At 44.0% G+C, this 15,504-nt stretch overlaps 1 protein-coding gene across 3 annotated transcripts in view; it reads left to right on the forward strand.

Annotated features, from left to right (window-relative positions):
* The first annotated feature begins 8,124 nt into the window (after positions 1–8,124).
* Positions 8,125–15,504, forward strand: part of SH3RF2 (SH3 domain containing ring finger 2) — a 143,644-nt gene continuing 136,264 nt past the window's right edge. Inside the window, exons 1-2 of one of the 3 annotated variants that reach the window (XR_012330900.1) lie at positions 8,125–8,342; positions 9,466–9,945. Coding sequence is in view for 2 of the 3 variants with exons in the window: in XM_019924636.3 (XP_019780195.1) it covers positions 9,568–9,945 (378 nt within the window). In the remaining variant the exon portion in view is untranslated. The remainder of the gene's footprint in view (positions 8,343–9,465; positions 9,946–15,504) is intronic. The other 2 variants (XM_019924636.3, XM_019924635.3) reach the window with 2 other exon arrangements.

Consider the following 15,504-nt stretch of genomic DNA (forward strand, 5'->3'; position numbering starts at 1 on the left):
ACATGATTAACCAAAACCTATGGGATGCAGTAAAAGCAGTTCTAAGAAGGAAGTTTATAGTAATACAGTCCTATCTCAAGAAACAAGAAACATCTCAAATAAACAACCTAACCTTACACCCAAAGCAATTAGAGAAAGAAGAACAAAAAAACCCCAAAGTTAGAAGAAGGAAAGAAATCAAAAATATCAGATCAGAAATAAATGAAAAAGAAATGAAGGAAACAATAGCAAAGATCAATAAAACTGAAATCTGGTTCTTTGAGTACATAAACAAAATTGATAAACCATTAGCCAGACTCATCAAGAAAAAAAGGGAGAAGACTCAAATCAATAGAATTAGAAATGAAAAAGAAGTAACAACTGACATTGCAGAAATACAAAGGACCGTGAGAAATTCCTACAAGCAACTATATGCCAATAAAATGGACAACTTGGAAGAAATGGACAAATTCTTAGAAAAGTACAACCTTCCGAGAATGAACCAGGAAGAAGTAGAAAATATAAACAGACCAATCACAAGCACTGAAATTGAGACTGTGATTAAAAATCTTCCAACAAACAAAAGCCCAGGACCAGATGGCTTCACAGGTGAATTCTATCAATCATTTAGAGAAGAGCTAACACCTATTCTTCTCAAACTCTTAGAAAATATAGCAGAGGAAGGAACACTCCCAAACTCATTCTACGAGGCTACCATCACCCTGATACCAAAACCAGACAAGGATGTCACAAAGAAAGAAAACTACAGGCCAATATCACTGATGAATATAGGTGCAAAAATCCTCAACAAAATACTAGCAAACAGAATCCAACAGCACATTAAAAGGATCATACACCATGGTCAAGTGAGGTTTATCCCAGGAATGCAAGGATTCTTCAATATACAGAAATCAATCAATGTGATAAACCGAATTAACAAATTGAAGGAGAAAAACCATATAATCATCTCAATAGATGCAGAAATAGCTTTCAAGAAAATTCAACATCCATATGATAAAAACCCTCCAGAAAGTAGGAATAGAGGGAATTTTCCTCAACATAATAATGGCCATATATGACAAACCCACAGCCAACGTCGTCCTCAATGCTGAAAAATTGAAAACATTTCCACTAAAATCAGGAAGAAGATAAGGTTGCCCACTCTCACCACATTATTCAACATAGTTTTGGAAGTTTTAGCCACAGAAATGAGAGAAGGAAAAGAAATAAAAGGAATCTATATCGGAAAAGAAGAAGTAAAGCTGTTACTGATTGCAGATGACAGGATACTACACATAGAGAATCCTAAAGATGCTACCAGAAAACTACTAGAGCTAATCAATAAATTTGGTAAAGTAGCAGGATACAAAATTAATGCACAGAAATCTCTTGCATTCCTATACACTAATGATGAAAAATCTGAAAGAGATATTAAGGAAACACTCCCATTTACACTGCAACAAAAAGAATAAAATACCTAGGAATAAACCTACCTAAGGAGACAAAAGACCTGTATGCAGAAAACTATAAGACATTGATGAAAGAAATGAAAGATGATACCAACAGATTAGAGATATACCATGTTCTTAGATGGGAAGAATCAACATTGTGAAAATAACTATATTACCCAAAGCAATCTACAGATTCAATGCAATCCCTATCAAACTACCAACGGCATTGTTCACAGAACTAAAACAAAAAATTTCACAATTTGTATGGAAATACAAAACACCCCGAATAGCCAAAGCAATCTTGAGAAAGAAAAACGGAGCTGGAGGAATCAGGCTCCCTGACTTCAGACTATACTACAAAGCTACAGTAATCAAGACAGCATGGTACTGGCAAAAAAACAGAAATATAGATCAATGGAACAGCATAAAAATCCCAGAGATAAACCCACACACATATGGTCACCTTATTTTTGATAAAGGAGGTGAGAGTAAAAATGGAGAAAAGACGGCCTCTTCAAGAAGTGGTGCTGGGAAAACTGGACAGCTACACATAAAAGAATGAAATTAGAACACTCCCTAGCACTATACACAAAAATAAACTCAAAATGGATTAAAGACCTAAATGTAAGGCCAGACACTATCAAACTCTTAGAGGAAAACATAGGCAGAACACTTTATGACATAAACCACAGAAAGATCCTTTTTGACACACCTCCCAGAGAAATGGAAATAAAAACAAAAATAAACAAATGGACCTAATGAAACTTAAAAGCTTTTTCACAGCAAAGGAACCCATAAACAAGTCGAAAAGACAACCCTCAGAATGGGAGAAAATATTTGCAAATGAAGCAACTGACAAAGGATTAATCTCCAAAATTTACAAGCAGCTCACGCAGCTCAATAACAAAAAAACAAACAATGCAATCCAAAAATGGGCAGAAGACCTAGATAGACATTTCTCCAAAGAAGATATACAGATTGCCAGCAAACACATGAAAGAATGCTCAACACCACTAATCATTAGAGAAATGCAAATCAAACTACAATGAGGTATCACCTCACACCAGTCAGAATGGGCATCATGAAAAAATCTACAAACAATAAATGCTAGAGAGGGTGTGGAGAAAAGGGAACACTCTTGCACTGTTGGTGGGAATGTAAATTGATACAACCACTATGGAGAACAGTATGGAGGTTCCTTAGAAAACTAAAAATAGAACTACCATACGACCCAGAAATCCCACTACAGGGCATATACCCTGAGCAAACCACAATTCAAAGAGAGTCATGTACCACAATGTTCATTGCAGCTCTATTTACAATAGTCAGGACATGGAAGAAACCTAAGTGTCAATTGACAGATGAATGGATAAAGAAGATGTGGCACATATATAAAATGGAATATTACTCAGCCATAAAAAGAAACGAAATTGAGCTATTTGTAATGAGGTGGATGGACCTAGAGTCTGTCATACAGAGTGAAGTAAATCAGAAAGAGAAACAAATACCGTATGCTAACACATATATATGGAATTTAAGGGAAAAAAAATGTCATGAAGAACCTAGGGTAAGACAGGAATAAAGACGCAGACCTACTAGAGAATGGACTTGAGGATATGGAGAACGGGAACGGGAAGCTGTGACAAAGTGAGAGAGTGGCATGGACATATATACACTACCAAATGTAAAATAGATAGCTAGTGGGAAGCAGCCACATAGCAGAGGGAGATCAGCTCGGTGCTTTGTGATCACCTAGAGGTGTGGAATAGGGAGGGTGGGAGGGAGGGAGAGGCAAGAGGGAAGAAATATGGGAACATATGTATATGTATAACTGATTCACTTTGTTATAAAGCAGAAACTAACACACCATTGGAAAGCAATTATACTCCAATAACGATGTAAAAAAAAAAAAAAGAAAGTGAAACAAATACCATATGCTAACACATATATATGGAATCTAAAAAAAAAATTTTAAAAATTGGTCATGAAGAACCTAGGGGCAGGACAGGAATAAAGACGCAGACGTAGGGCTTCCCTGGTGGCGCAGTGGTTGAGAGTCCGCGTGCCGATGCAGGGGACACGGGTTCGTGCCCCTGTCTGGAAAGATCCCACATGCCGCGGAGCGGCTGGGCCCGTGAGCCAATGGCGGCCGCTGAGCCTGCGCGTCCGGAGTCTGTGCTCCGCAACGGGAGAGGCCACAACAGTGAGAGGCCCGCGTACCGCAAAAAAAAAAAAAAGACTCAAACGTAGAGAATGGACTTCAGGACACAGTGAGGGGGAAGGGTAAGCTGGGACAAAGTGAGAGAGTGGAATTGACATATATACACACTATCAAATGTAAAATAGATAGCTAGTGGGAAGCAGCCACATAGCACAGGGAGATCAGCTCCGTGCTTTGTGACCACCTAGAGGGGTAGCATAGGGAGGATGGGAGGGAGGCACAAGAAGGAGGAGATACGGGGATATGTGTATATGTATAGCTGAGTGACTTTGTTATAAAGTAGAAACTAACACACCATTGTAAAGCAATTATACTCCAATAAAGATGTTTAAAAAAATTGCCTGCATAGCTATTTTGTGATTTAATTTTAAATTTGAGGGACTTCCCTGTCAGTCCAGTGCTTAGGACTGTGTGCTCACTGCCAAGGTCCTGGGTTCAATCCCTGGTCAGGGAACTGAGATCCCACAAGCCACGTGGTGCTACCAAAAAAAAAAAAAAAAAAAAAAAAGAAAGAAACTATCTTAGCCTGAGACAAAGGCTAGCTGGCCTGAGGTAATTTATTTGGGGGCAAGGGTTAGGGATGAAAGAGTGTTACAGGGCATGAGGGAGAGATAACATAAGGACGCATTATTGTATTAGCCACCCAACGATGAGTGCAACTCGTCCCACAGAACCTTCTGAAGAGCCTTATGAAATCTCAGGACTGCGCACTCCAAAGGCTGAATGGAGGAAGCATTTATCCATAGATTCCCCATTAGTGAAAGGTGGTCCACAGTTTTGGATCATGCACTTGTTACTGGAGAGCAAGTTCCCACGGGTGTCCCTATTGCAACGTCAGAGAAGCTGACGACAGGAAGCAAGAGGTGCATGGCAGGGTCCCGACAGCGCCAGGTAGCATTCACCTGAATCTGGTGAAACTTCTTAGCATTAGAGGTGAGGCTGAGAACATCCAAGTGCATCCAAGAGGTCGCCAATATAAAACCATTATCAGCAGTATGATGTACATCTGCCCAGACACAGTTTTTTAAGAACACCATTCATTCATTCATTCATTCATTCATAAACCCATTCAACAAACATTTATTTATTTATTTATTTTTTCCAACAAACATTTATTAAGCATCAACTACATGCCGGTGACTATGTTAACTACGAGGGATCCAGTAGTTTGTCTATCATAAGTGCTTTGCTCTCTTGGAATTTGCAGTCTATTTGGGGGAATCAGGCATTTAGTAAATTATTATAACAATTAGTGAATTACAATAACAATTAGTGAATCAGGCATTTAGTAAATTATTATAACAATTAGTGAATTATAACAATTAGTGAATTACAATAATTGTTGAATTATTACAACAATTAGTAAATTATTATAACAATTAGTGAATTACAAAGCGTAGGATGATAAACTTTCTAGTCATGAGAATCAAGGAAGGCTTCCCCGAGGAAGTGGCATTTAAGCTAAAACTTGCAGAGGAGGAGGTGAAGAAAGTAAAGTAGGGGAGAATAACTAGAAAGCGTGTTGCAGGCAGAAGGAAGAACGTGAACTAATACCCCTTGGCAGAAAAACTTTAACTGTCCTGAGGAAAAAGAAAAGGCCAGGGGCACTGGAGTGTGTGAGTGAGGGGGAGAGGCGGGGGTAAGTTGGTGGCTGAGCAAGAGCCAGATCACGTCCGGCCTGATAGGTCAGAAAAAGGATTTGGATTTTATCCTAAGGTCAATGGGCATCTACCGAAGGATCTTGAACAGGGGAACAATTATAATCAGATTTGGGGTTTTGTTTTACATAAAGCAAGATACGCTTGTAAATACAAGCAGCAGAAGCTCATAAATATCACACAGGTATTTAAAAAGAGCACCGTCTGTAATCGCTATGTAACTGTACAAAACCAAAGAGGAGTGTTGATGAGGTGGGAGCAGTGGGCTGGTGGCCTGAGCCTGGAGTCTGGGAAGGCCTGCGTAGTTCACTTTTTCTGTGTTTTTGAGGACTACTTCTTGGTCTGATTTGACGCCAGGTTTGCATTTGGGTAAGCCACAATGAAATCCCCACTGAAAACTCTCCCCCTTCTTCAGAAGCTTCAAAAGAAAATTTCTCAAGTTTCCACTAAGACTAACCTCATATGTGGGTGGTGGTAGGGACCACCTATAGGATGTGACTCAAAAGGTGCTAAAACGCCACTCCTATTCAGTGTAAACTTTCTATGCCCTCTGCCAGTGTCTAAAATTCTACCATCACCATTCCATTCTGACGAATGTTCAACTGTCAAATATGGTAGCACTGGATCTATCCTGCCTTCCTGGGACGGAGCTGGTTTTTTGTGTTTTCTCGGGGATGGGAGGATTTGAAGCTTTTTGAGATCACTGGCCACACAGGGGCAGGGAGGGGCCATGAGACTGGGTAGGTTACATACAGCGAGAGTGAAAGGAGCTTGGGCTCGTTTGTAGTTAAAGGATGCATACATAATGTTGCATGTGTATCTTTACATAAACTTAGGTAAACATAGATGGGTATACTTATGGCATATACATGACTTTATAACATGGGAAGCAATAATGGTAAGGAACATAGGTCCCGGGATTAAACCAACCTGGGTTCAGATCACAACCTCTGTGACTCCAGGAAAGTTGTAGCACCTACCTTTATAGGGTGGTTGGCAGGATTCAATGAGATAGTCTGTTTAAAGTCTTAGCACTGCTCTGAGGCATAAATGTTACGTTACTAAGATGATGAGTATGTTTGTCCTTGTGCAAACATGTGTGTGCCTGCACGTGTAGGTGCAGATGTGGGTATGTAAGGGAGACAGAGTATGTCTAGGAACAGGAGCGGGGGGACTTCCCTGGCCGTCCAGTGGTTAAGACTCTGCGCTTCCTGGTGGGGAACTAAGATCCCAAAAAAATACAAGAGAGGGGAAGAGGGAGAATGTTGGCCACCCCTGCAGGTGGAGTTCCCACTAGAGTGGCCCTTTCTGTGGGGTGAGGGGACTGAGGGACAGCTCACAGAGGAGACAGCTCAGCTTTACCAAGCAGGGACACCAAAGGGTCTGGAACTACAGGGCCTTCCTGATAAGCACAGAATCTAAAGTAGAAATTAGTTGAAGGAAACAGGCAACGGAGTGGGATGTGTTGCTGAAGTTCAAAACACCCTACATAAAAGAGAGATGAAAGAAAAAAAAAAAGAATTGAAAGTGATCTCTTGGAATTGACATGTATCCAAATCAGGCCCCTGTGCTTGGAGAACATATGACTTCATCTGCTCCATCCCAAAGCTCCCCCCTGTTTTGAGCCTCATGCATGTTTGCTTTTTCAGAACTGACACAGAAGAACTTTGCAAAGCCTGTAAACCACTGTGATCTGTTCTCAGACCTCTTGGTTCCCTCTTATGGTTTTCCCATGGAGTTATATCTAAGTACTTTCTTCATGATAAGGAATGGTCATCCCTGTGTTTGAGAGAGAAGATACAGTAAAAGCAGAGCACCCAGGATCTAGTCCCAGTTCTGCCCCTAACTCACTGGGTAACGTCAGGGAATCTCTCAGTCTCTCTGGGCACAGCTGCCTCATCTGCCAGAGAATTTGATTGGTCACTTTGGGTCATTATCTTTTGACTTCCTGCCATCCTAGATGAGGTTTAGCTCCCCTCAAACATCTCTCCTCCCCTTAAAGTGGTATCACCATATGACATGGTGGTTGAGAGCCCAGATCACCAGCCTCTTGCTAGCTGTGACTCCTAGGATGAGTTATTTAACCTCGAGTCTCCATTTCATTCTTTGTAAAACGAGGGTAAGAAGAGCATAGTGTATCACTGGGTGGCTAAAAGGATTGAATGAGTTAGTGCGGTTAAAGTATTTAAAACAGTGCTTGGCACAGATAAGGGCTACACTACTCTGGTGTTACGTAATAATAATAAGATCATTATTACTTTATTGGGTAACTTTGTAGTGTTAAAAGAAATATACTATTGATAAATCAAGAAATAGACGTATAAGCATTATTTGGGGCTATAAAAGGCTCCAGTGGGTAGGGTAGGGGGGACCTGGGACATTGCTTTTCCTTTTTCTTTAAGCCCTCCTGTGCTTTGACTTTTCAAGGATGTGTCTGGACCACCACAGTATTGTTTTTTTAATTTCAAAAGATTGAGCAAAAAGATCACTCAAGTCCCTCTCAAATCTCACAATTCAAGGACTGACTGTGATTTTTAAGGAACAGTATTTTTTAGGTGGCCGGTTTATCTTTGGTATCATAGCTACCGTTAATACGTTTGACGTTTTCAGGAAATCCTCATACAAGGTTAAAATAAACACAATCACCGGGGCAGTTTATAACTGAGTGTGTTTCAGCGTCTGGGAAAGGAGCGAAAATGAGAAAGGTGAAAATATGAACTTTGTAAATATTTGGCCTTATGAGCTAGCAAAATATTTGGCCCCCTGTAATCTCTTCCCAGAAATCGACTCCGTTGCACAAAGGAAGGATCAGTAGCAGTAAGCTCAGAGGAAAGCGCTGCCGGCGCCCAGCGCTGAAAGCGTTAACAGGGCTGAGTAAAGCGATCCCTGAAGTGAGTAAGGCTCGAGTTGTAAAAGTTTGCAAAGCAGCGGCGGCAGCAGCTCCCAGGGAGATGGAAGCCGGTCGAGGGAGCCTGGCGGAGCGGCAACCGAGAACCGTGCTGAGCTGAACTCAGCCGGGATTACAAACTCAAGGTTAGTGGCCCCCGCACACCTCCCCGCGCTGACATCTTTGGAGAGTTGTCTCAGGAAGGCCGGGGCCGGCTCTCAGCCTGGTGTGTCCCGTCTGCTTTATTCACCAGTGGGGCCGCCGGCTGTCGTGCCAAACCTCCCGCGAATGCGTTCGCCCAAGCCCTGGCGCTGTGAGGGCCGGGGACCTCTTCCCTGGAGACTCTCCTAAAGGGGAGACTTCTTTGCAGACATCCGAAAGGAAACTGTTTCTGGGACAAGGATGATTTTCAGAATACACACACGCATAGGCGCACACACACACCTGTGTACGCTGCTCCATCTTGGTTCTTATCGGCTGTGACCACAATCCAGAATTCCTATCTGCTTCAGCTGAAACTGAGAACCATTGTCAAAGTAACAAAACAGGCTGTGCAACTTTATCCTATGGGAGGGCTATTGTCTCTGAGGCTAAGATAATCAAGGTGAGAAAAAAGAGAGAGGAAAGAAAGAAAACAAAAAGAAGAAACTTCCAAGCCACATGGCCTGGAGTTGACAAAAGAATTTTTGAAAATTAGTTTCTAGTAGAAATGTTCCTTGTACATTGCTAGAACAAAATAATGGGGGAAGATGTATTGTGAAGGAAAGAATTCTACAACTACATGAGATTCAGATACATTTATCTATGTAAACAGTTTGTTATAGTATGGTGCATAGCAGATAAACTTAAAAGAAGGGGGGAAAAAAAAGAGTAAATAGCTTCAGAGAAATTGCATCCTGAGGGGCCTTTCATTTGAGACCCAGATGGACTGCCTGAGGGCTTTCACCCTTGGAGCCCTGGCTGAGAGAGCGGGGTGGCTTTGTCCCCTCAACAGGCCAGTTCTGTTTCCCCCTCTTGCCTTGCACACCGAGAGGCAATGAGTAAGTAGCCAGTGGCCGGCTGTGCTGACAGCTCCCTCACATCAGCCAGCAGGCAGGAGTCGAGGCTTATACCTGCCAGCACTGAATCAGAATGAGTCATCTGAAACTTGGGTGCGGGAGCAAAGTCCTTGCAAACTGCCTTATGAGACGCTGGCTGGATGTAGGTGGGATACACCTCTCCGAGCGCTCACAGTTTTTTCTTCTCTTCCTTTCTCCTTCAAACCGGCAGGCATCCGGACACTCTCAAGAGGCAGTCTCTGCCCCTTTGGCTCAGCTGACCTGACCATGTGGACTTAGCCCCTCCGGGTCAGGACTGGAGTTTTAAAATAAAATGGATGATGTGACATTACTTGATCTTCTGGAGTGCCCCGTGTGCCTCGAAAAGCTCGATGTCACCGCCAAAGTCCTCCCTTGCCAGCACACCTTCTGCAAACCATGTCTCCAGAGGATTTTCAAGACCCACAAAGAGCTGAGGTGCCCCGAATGCAGGACCCTGGTGTTTTGCAGCATCGAGGCGCTGCCGGCCAACCTGCTGCTCGTGCGCCTTCTGGATGGCGTGCGCTCGGGCCAGGGCTCGGGGGGAGGGGGCTCCCTCTGCAGGCCTGGCGTGCTGACCTCACAGGGCAGCAGGAAGAGCAAGACTCACCCCCGAGGTCTGCAGTGCAGCCCTTTCCAGCTGGTGCCTAACATCAGAATCCACATGGATGGGGTAAGAAAGATCTCATTTGTTCCTACTGTGTCCACTTGGAGGTTGGGTTTGCCTGCACCAGCAGTTGGGGCTTCTGTTCTTTTAGTTACATTTCAAAGACCCCCTGCAGAGGATTCCCTGGGGATAAGTTTCTGTGGGCGGTGATCGTTATACTGAGACTTGGTGGAATCCTGAGCCTATCTGATCCACCCACGAATGCTTAGATTGTTAAAGCTTCCCAGGTTCTCCCTGCTCCTCGTCCAGAAGGTGGTAGGACAAGGAAAGCTTTCTTGATTATATTTTTCGTCTTACATTTCTGCTGTTCTGAGGCCAAACCAGGGCACGGGAAATGCACAGAGGATGGGAAAAAAGAAAAACAAATCTAACTGCTTGTTGCTTTTGAGATCTCAAAGAAGTTTCCAAATGTCAGGTTTTGTTTGCATTTTACCCCGATCCATCTTTCCATTCCCAGTCATAAAGTGCCATGATGACAATGCTCATTCATAATGGTTCAAAGTTATCAAGACACTTAACTGCCCAAATTTCACGTGGGAAGGGAGCGTATATGTGGGTAGAGTGATTGACAGGAAAGGCTGGCTGTGAAGTACAATAGATGTGTGTAGGAGCCCCGCAGGTGTGTCTTACTTTACAAAATGAATAAAACATACACAAAGTACACATCAGAGGCTGCAATAAAAAAAAAATGAAGAGCTGCAGGAGAGCCCCGGGAGATCACCCAGTAATGTTTTTGGTGTTTGTAATGTGAATCGCTCTCTCCAGCCTTGTGGGCACATCCTCAGGACTCTATCTGACCTGGATATGGGAAGCTGGGTAAGGGGACATTTCAAGAGAAGGGCGTGGTCCTTGTGGCTCCAGGAGGATTATTTGCTGTCACCCTTGCAGTCAGTGTGTCCACGTGGACATGGCAAGCTGTGGCTTGGGTGGTTGGCATACTTAGAAAGTCTCAGTGGTATTCTGTGAAGTCCCACCTGAAGCAAGCTTTAACACTGGCAGCAGAGCCTCACGACTCCCTGCTGTGAAGAGCCTCGGAGGGTGGGAGGGTCTTCCCTGGATTCCTTCCCACTGAAGAAGAATAGCCTTGTGATGTGCATTCAGAGCAAGTTTCTAAAGTATTCCTTCCAAGAGCTCACCCCTCCTCGGGTTCCCTGCACCTTTAAGCCACCCATGCAGTAGGGGTGTATGGAAACATTCCAAAATGAGAGCGGGAAGAAGCAGGGCATTGGTGTGATTTCTTCACTGCGGACTTTTTAGTGCCATTGGGCCTGTGTGCGTGAACACATTCCCGAAGAGGGCTTGGCGCCCTTGTTTAAGGCTCCTTATTAGCCCTAGGTCTAGTCATCAATCAGAATCCACAGGCCTGGAAAAGGCGGGGTCAGGGTTGCGGAGCAAACTTTCTGAGGCAGGCTGTGTTTATAGAGCATCAGGTTCTATCTTTGGTCAGCAAATCTCCCTTTGAATTCCTAAGACCCAGCAACCTCTCCCCTCCCTTGCGCTGCAAAGTCTGCAAAGTCCCTGCAGGGCAGAGTATCATCGATCACTCAGAGTGTCAGGGGACTGGGAAAAGGCAAGTCCCCTACCACCTTCGCATGTTTTTGTTCATGCTTTCATCTTTTTTCGATGTGGCTACGTTGCTAAGAAAAGGTAGCAACAGATGGATCCACAGCTACCTACTTTTTGAACCACAGAGGATTCCCAGGCCCCTCCCGGCACAGGGAGTTGTAGGAACTAGAGCTGGTCCAACGGAAGAGACAGCCAGTAAGATGCTGCGTGTCCCTGGAACTCTTTCACGAGGACCTGTCACTTCAGACCAAGGTGCCAGTGATGGGGTTGTGCCCATCCTCTGAGCTGCACTGGAGTCCTGCCATGAGGCTGAAATGGAGAACCAAGCCGTTGAGGGCTCCTGCTTTCAGGCAGGACCTGGTTTAGTGAAGACTCTCTACAAGAGAGCAGAGCTGGCAGCCAGCCCGCAACTGCCCCTGTTTCCTTCATTTCCTGAGCCTACCTTTCTCCAAGTGCCTCGTGTCATCTCTTTTGCCTCTCTCAATGGGGATATGAACAAACTATTCCTGGATGTAAATACGGCTGTAATTCTGCAACCTGTTCTACTCCCCCAAATACAGCTACCTTTCCTATAAGTGTGAAAGCGATCACGTGTCCCTGGGTTCAGAGAATTGTGGATTATCTGGGAGGCCACACTGTTCTGAGAGGCGGAGTGATGGCCTTGCATCCTCAGTCAAACCCTCACCAACCTACTTGCCCTCTCAGCCTCAGTTTACCCAATCCAGTCAACACTTAGTAATACTTGCTACCCCTCTTCCTCCAGGATAGTGTAAAAATTATCTTTACAACATACTCATAGCACCTTAGAAAACCTATGCCGTGTAAATGCAAAGTATCATCATTATCATTAATTTAAACTGGCTGTATGTCTTTGGGCAAGCCACTTAAGCTTGCTGGGTCTCAATTTAAGATTCTGTAAAATGGGAAAATGTATTACAAAAACAGAGAGCCACTGTGAGGCTTAACTAATGAGTGTTTGCAAAGCACTTTGAGATCCTTAGATGAAAGGCATTAGGAAGGTCGTTATCATAGTAAGCATTATTATTGACTGTTTAGTGTGCCCTGCCGTGCATGAGGCATTCTACAAAATACAGCAGGAGTGATAGCCCTTGCAGGAGAGTGTAATAGGTCTTATTATTGAACTTGAGTCTATGATGAGTCCAGGCCAGGATAATACTAAGTATCAAGTACTACCCTACTACGGCATAAATAACCTGTTGTCACAGGGTACCATTTTCTAAAACACCTCTTCCAAAGGACTCGATATTAAGGTGGCACTCCCAAAGTGTTCATTTAACTTCCTGTCCAGCAGCTTTTTAAGCCCAAAGTCTGTTCTGCTCTCCTAAACTCATCAAAACCACAAGCTCATCAAGATGTTTCTGTTGGCTCAAAGAGGCCTGGTACTTTTTGTGCCAGCCAGTATACTAGGGTGGAACCAACAGTCACACTTCACGGTGCCAGCCCAAGAGACAAAAAAATAGTCCACTGTGCCTACCTGTCTAAAACCCTCCTAAGCCGATTGTGTAAAAAGAAAACTTGAGAAACGGCTGTAGGTTTCTACAGCACGCAATTATTTCAAGCCAACAGGGGAGATCGACAGACTCCTGGAGGGCCCATGGCAGTGCAAATCCCACGGGCTCTTATTCCTTCCCGTACTGCAGGTGAGCCAGAGGAACTTTGCAAGCCTTCGAGAAGATTATGGGCTTCTGTATAGCTGATTTCTCTTCCTCCTCCATCTGTTATCCTTTAATAAGATTTCTGAATTAGAACAGGCAAGAGGGGCTTCCCTGGTGGCACAGTGGTTAAGAATCCGCCTGCCAATGCAGGGGACATGGGTTTGAGCCCTGGTCTGGGAAGATCCCACATGCCTTGGAGCAACTAAGCCCATGCGCCACGACTACTGAGCCTGTACTCTAGAGCCCGCGAGCCACAACTACTGAGCCCATGTGCCACAACTACTGAAGCCCGTGTGCCTAGAGCCCGTGCTCCGCAACAAGCCAAGCCACCAGAGTGAGAAGCCCGCGCACCGCAATGAAGAGTAGCCCCCGCTCGCCACAACTAAAGAAAGCCCGCGGGCAGCAACAAAGACCCAATGCAGCCAAAAATAAATAAATAAATTTATTTAAGAACAAATAGAAAAAAGGCAAGAAAGCAGTGAAGATAAAATTTGCAAAGTTAGGTTTGAAAAATACCAGAATTCAAATCCTGATTCTGCCCCTTGATAGTTGTGTAATTTGGATGAATCACTTAAACCTCAGTGCCTCTAATTCCCCTTTTATAAACTAGAGATAACAGTAGTATCTACCTCAGAGCGTCAGTGGGGAGAAATAAATGAAACTGTTAATGTCAGTTAGCTCGTAGCACCGCAACTGGTTCCTATTACAAGCTCAATAAATATGAGCTGTTATTCTTATTAAAGCGACTCAAGACTTTCCAGTCTAAATTACACATCTCTCACTCCCTTGTTAATCGAGTGTCCTCCAGAGATGGTCCTGGGTACCCTCATTTTTGGTTTGCTTTGTGTGTCTCCAAAGGATCTGGGGCCATGATTCAGGTGTGTGATTTCTCCCAGCATGCGCTGACTTGGCAGCTCACTTCCAAGACCCTTTAGGAGCAAGGACTTGATTCTAGGAGAAAACGTGCTACCCAGCGTCACTTCCCCAAATGGCAGCTCAGCAGGACACCATACAAAGGGCAACAACCTGGTGCACCTCCGCAGCATCACCAGTTCCTCATTAAGGTCTAGTTTTCCTTTCCTCTGCATCTCTCTATCCCCAATACAAACGTTGCCGCCCTGGGCCTTGCAGGGCAGGACTCTCTCCCTTCTTTGTTAAACAACATGCCAACCACACACATTCCTGTCTCACTTGCCCTGTCTCAGCAAGAACACACCTGCCACCTACAGCACACAGACCAGGTGGCCGTGTCCTAGAAACTTTTTCAGCTGGTGTTGCAAGCAGCTGAGATGGCAAAATGAGGTCAGAAGGCACATGAGGGAATTGAGGCTGGGTAGAAACCAGAAGGCGCCCAGCCCCTTTTCCTGGGTTTCAGCTGCTGTGTCCTTCGGCAGAGCTGTGACACAGACGGTGGTTTCTGCTAAATTTACAATGGGACTAAAACCATCCCAAGCCCCTGAAAACAGCAGGCAGATGCCACTGGGTCAGCAAGGCCTGGATGCGGCAAGTGGAGGAAGACATAAAGGTAGGAGCTGAGGTTGAGAAGTCAGGAGACCCAGATGGTTCCCCAGATCCACCCACATATGCAAACCTTTTAAAAAACCACATGGCCCCAAACTGGCTTTGCTCCCAACCCTCTCTCCACGGACCTCCTTCCTAGTTACAGTTCCCTCCCTTTTACTGATTAGTGTTTAAGGATTGTGGTCAAATGGAGCTGGGTTTGTGCTGGGATTCAATTACTTGTGAGCTATGAGGCCTCAGGCAAGTCACTTAACCTCCCTGACCTGCAGTTTCCATATTTGTGTAATGGGGATAATAATGGCGTACATATATCAGAAGGCTATTGTGAGATTAAAATGAGATAATGTATGTGAAAAGCTTAGTATAGTATGGTACATAATAGATGCTAATAAATGTTAAATAACAAAATTAACAATAGAGGAGAAAGCTTGGGGCATTGGATTTGCACCCACACATAAACATGCAGAGACTTCTGTTAAAAAATTAAGCAAAGGAGATAGCAAAAGGACAGGGGCTTCACGAAAAGACAAAACTGTAGTGATGAAAAATAGTGGTTTTCAGTGGTTACCAGGGGTTCTGGGTTGGGAGAGGATTATAAAGGGATAGCATGAGGGAATTTCATGGGATGAAGGGGCTGTCCTGTATCCTGTTTGTGGTGGCAGTTAAATAAATCTGTGTATGTGTTAACATTCATAGGAATATATACCAAGAGAAAAAAAAGTCAATTTCACTGTATGATGATGTTTAAAATCATATTTTTAAAAATGAAAGGGAGCCCTTATACATTTCTTTGAGTCTCTGC

The sequence above is a fragment of the Tursiops truncatus genome, chromosome 3, assembly GCF_011762595.2.
Source record: "Tursiops truncatus isolate mTurTru1 chromosome 3, mTurTru1.mat.Y, whole genome shotgun sequence".
NCBI classification, from domain to species: Eukaryota; Metazoa; Chordata; class Mammalia; order Artiodactyla; family Delphinidae; genus Tursiops; species Tursiops truncatus.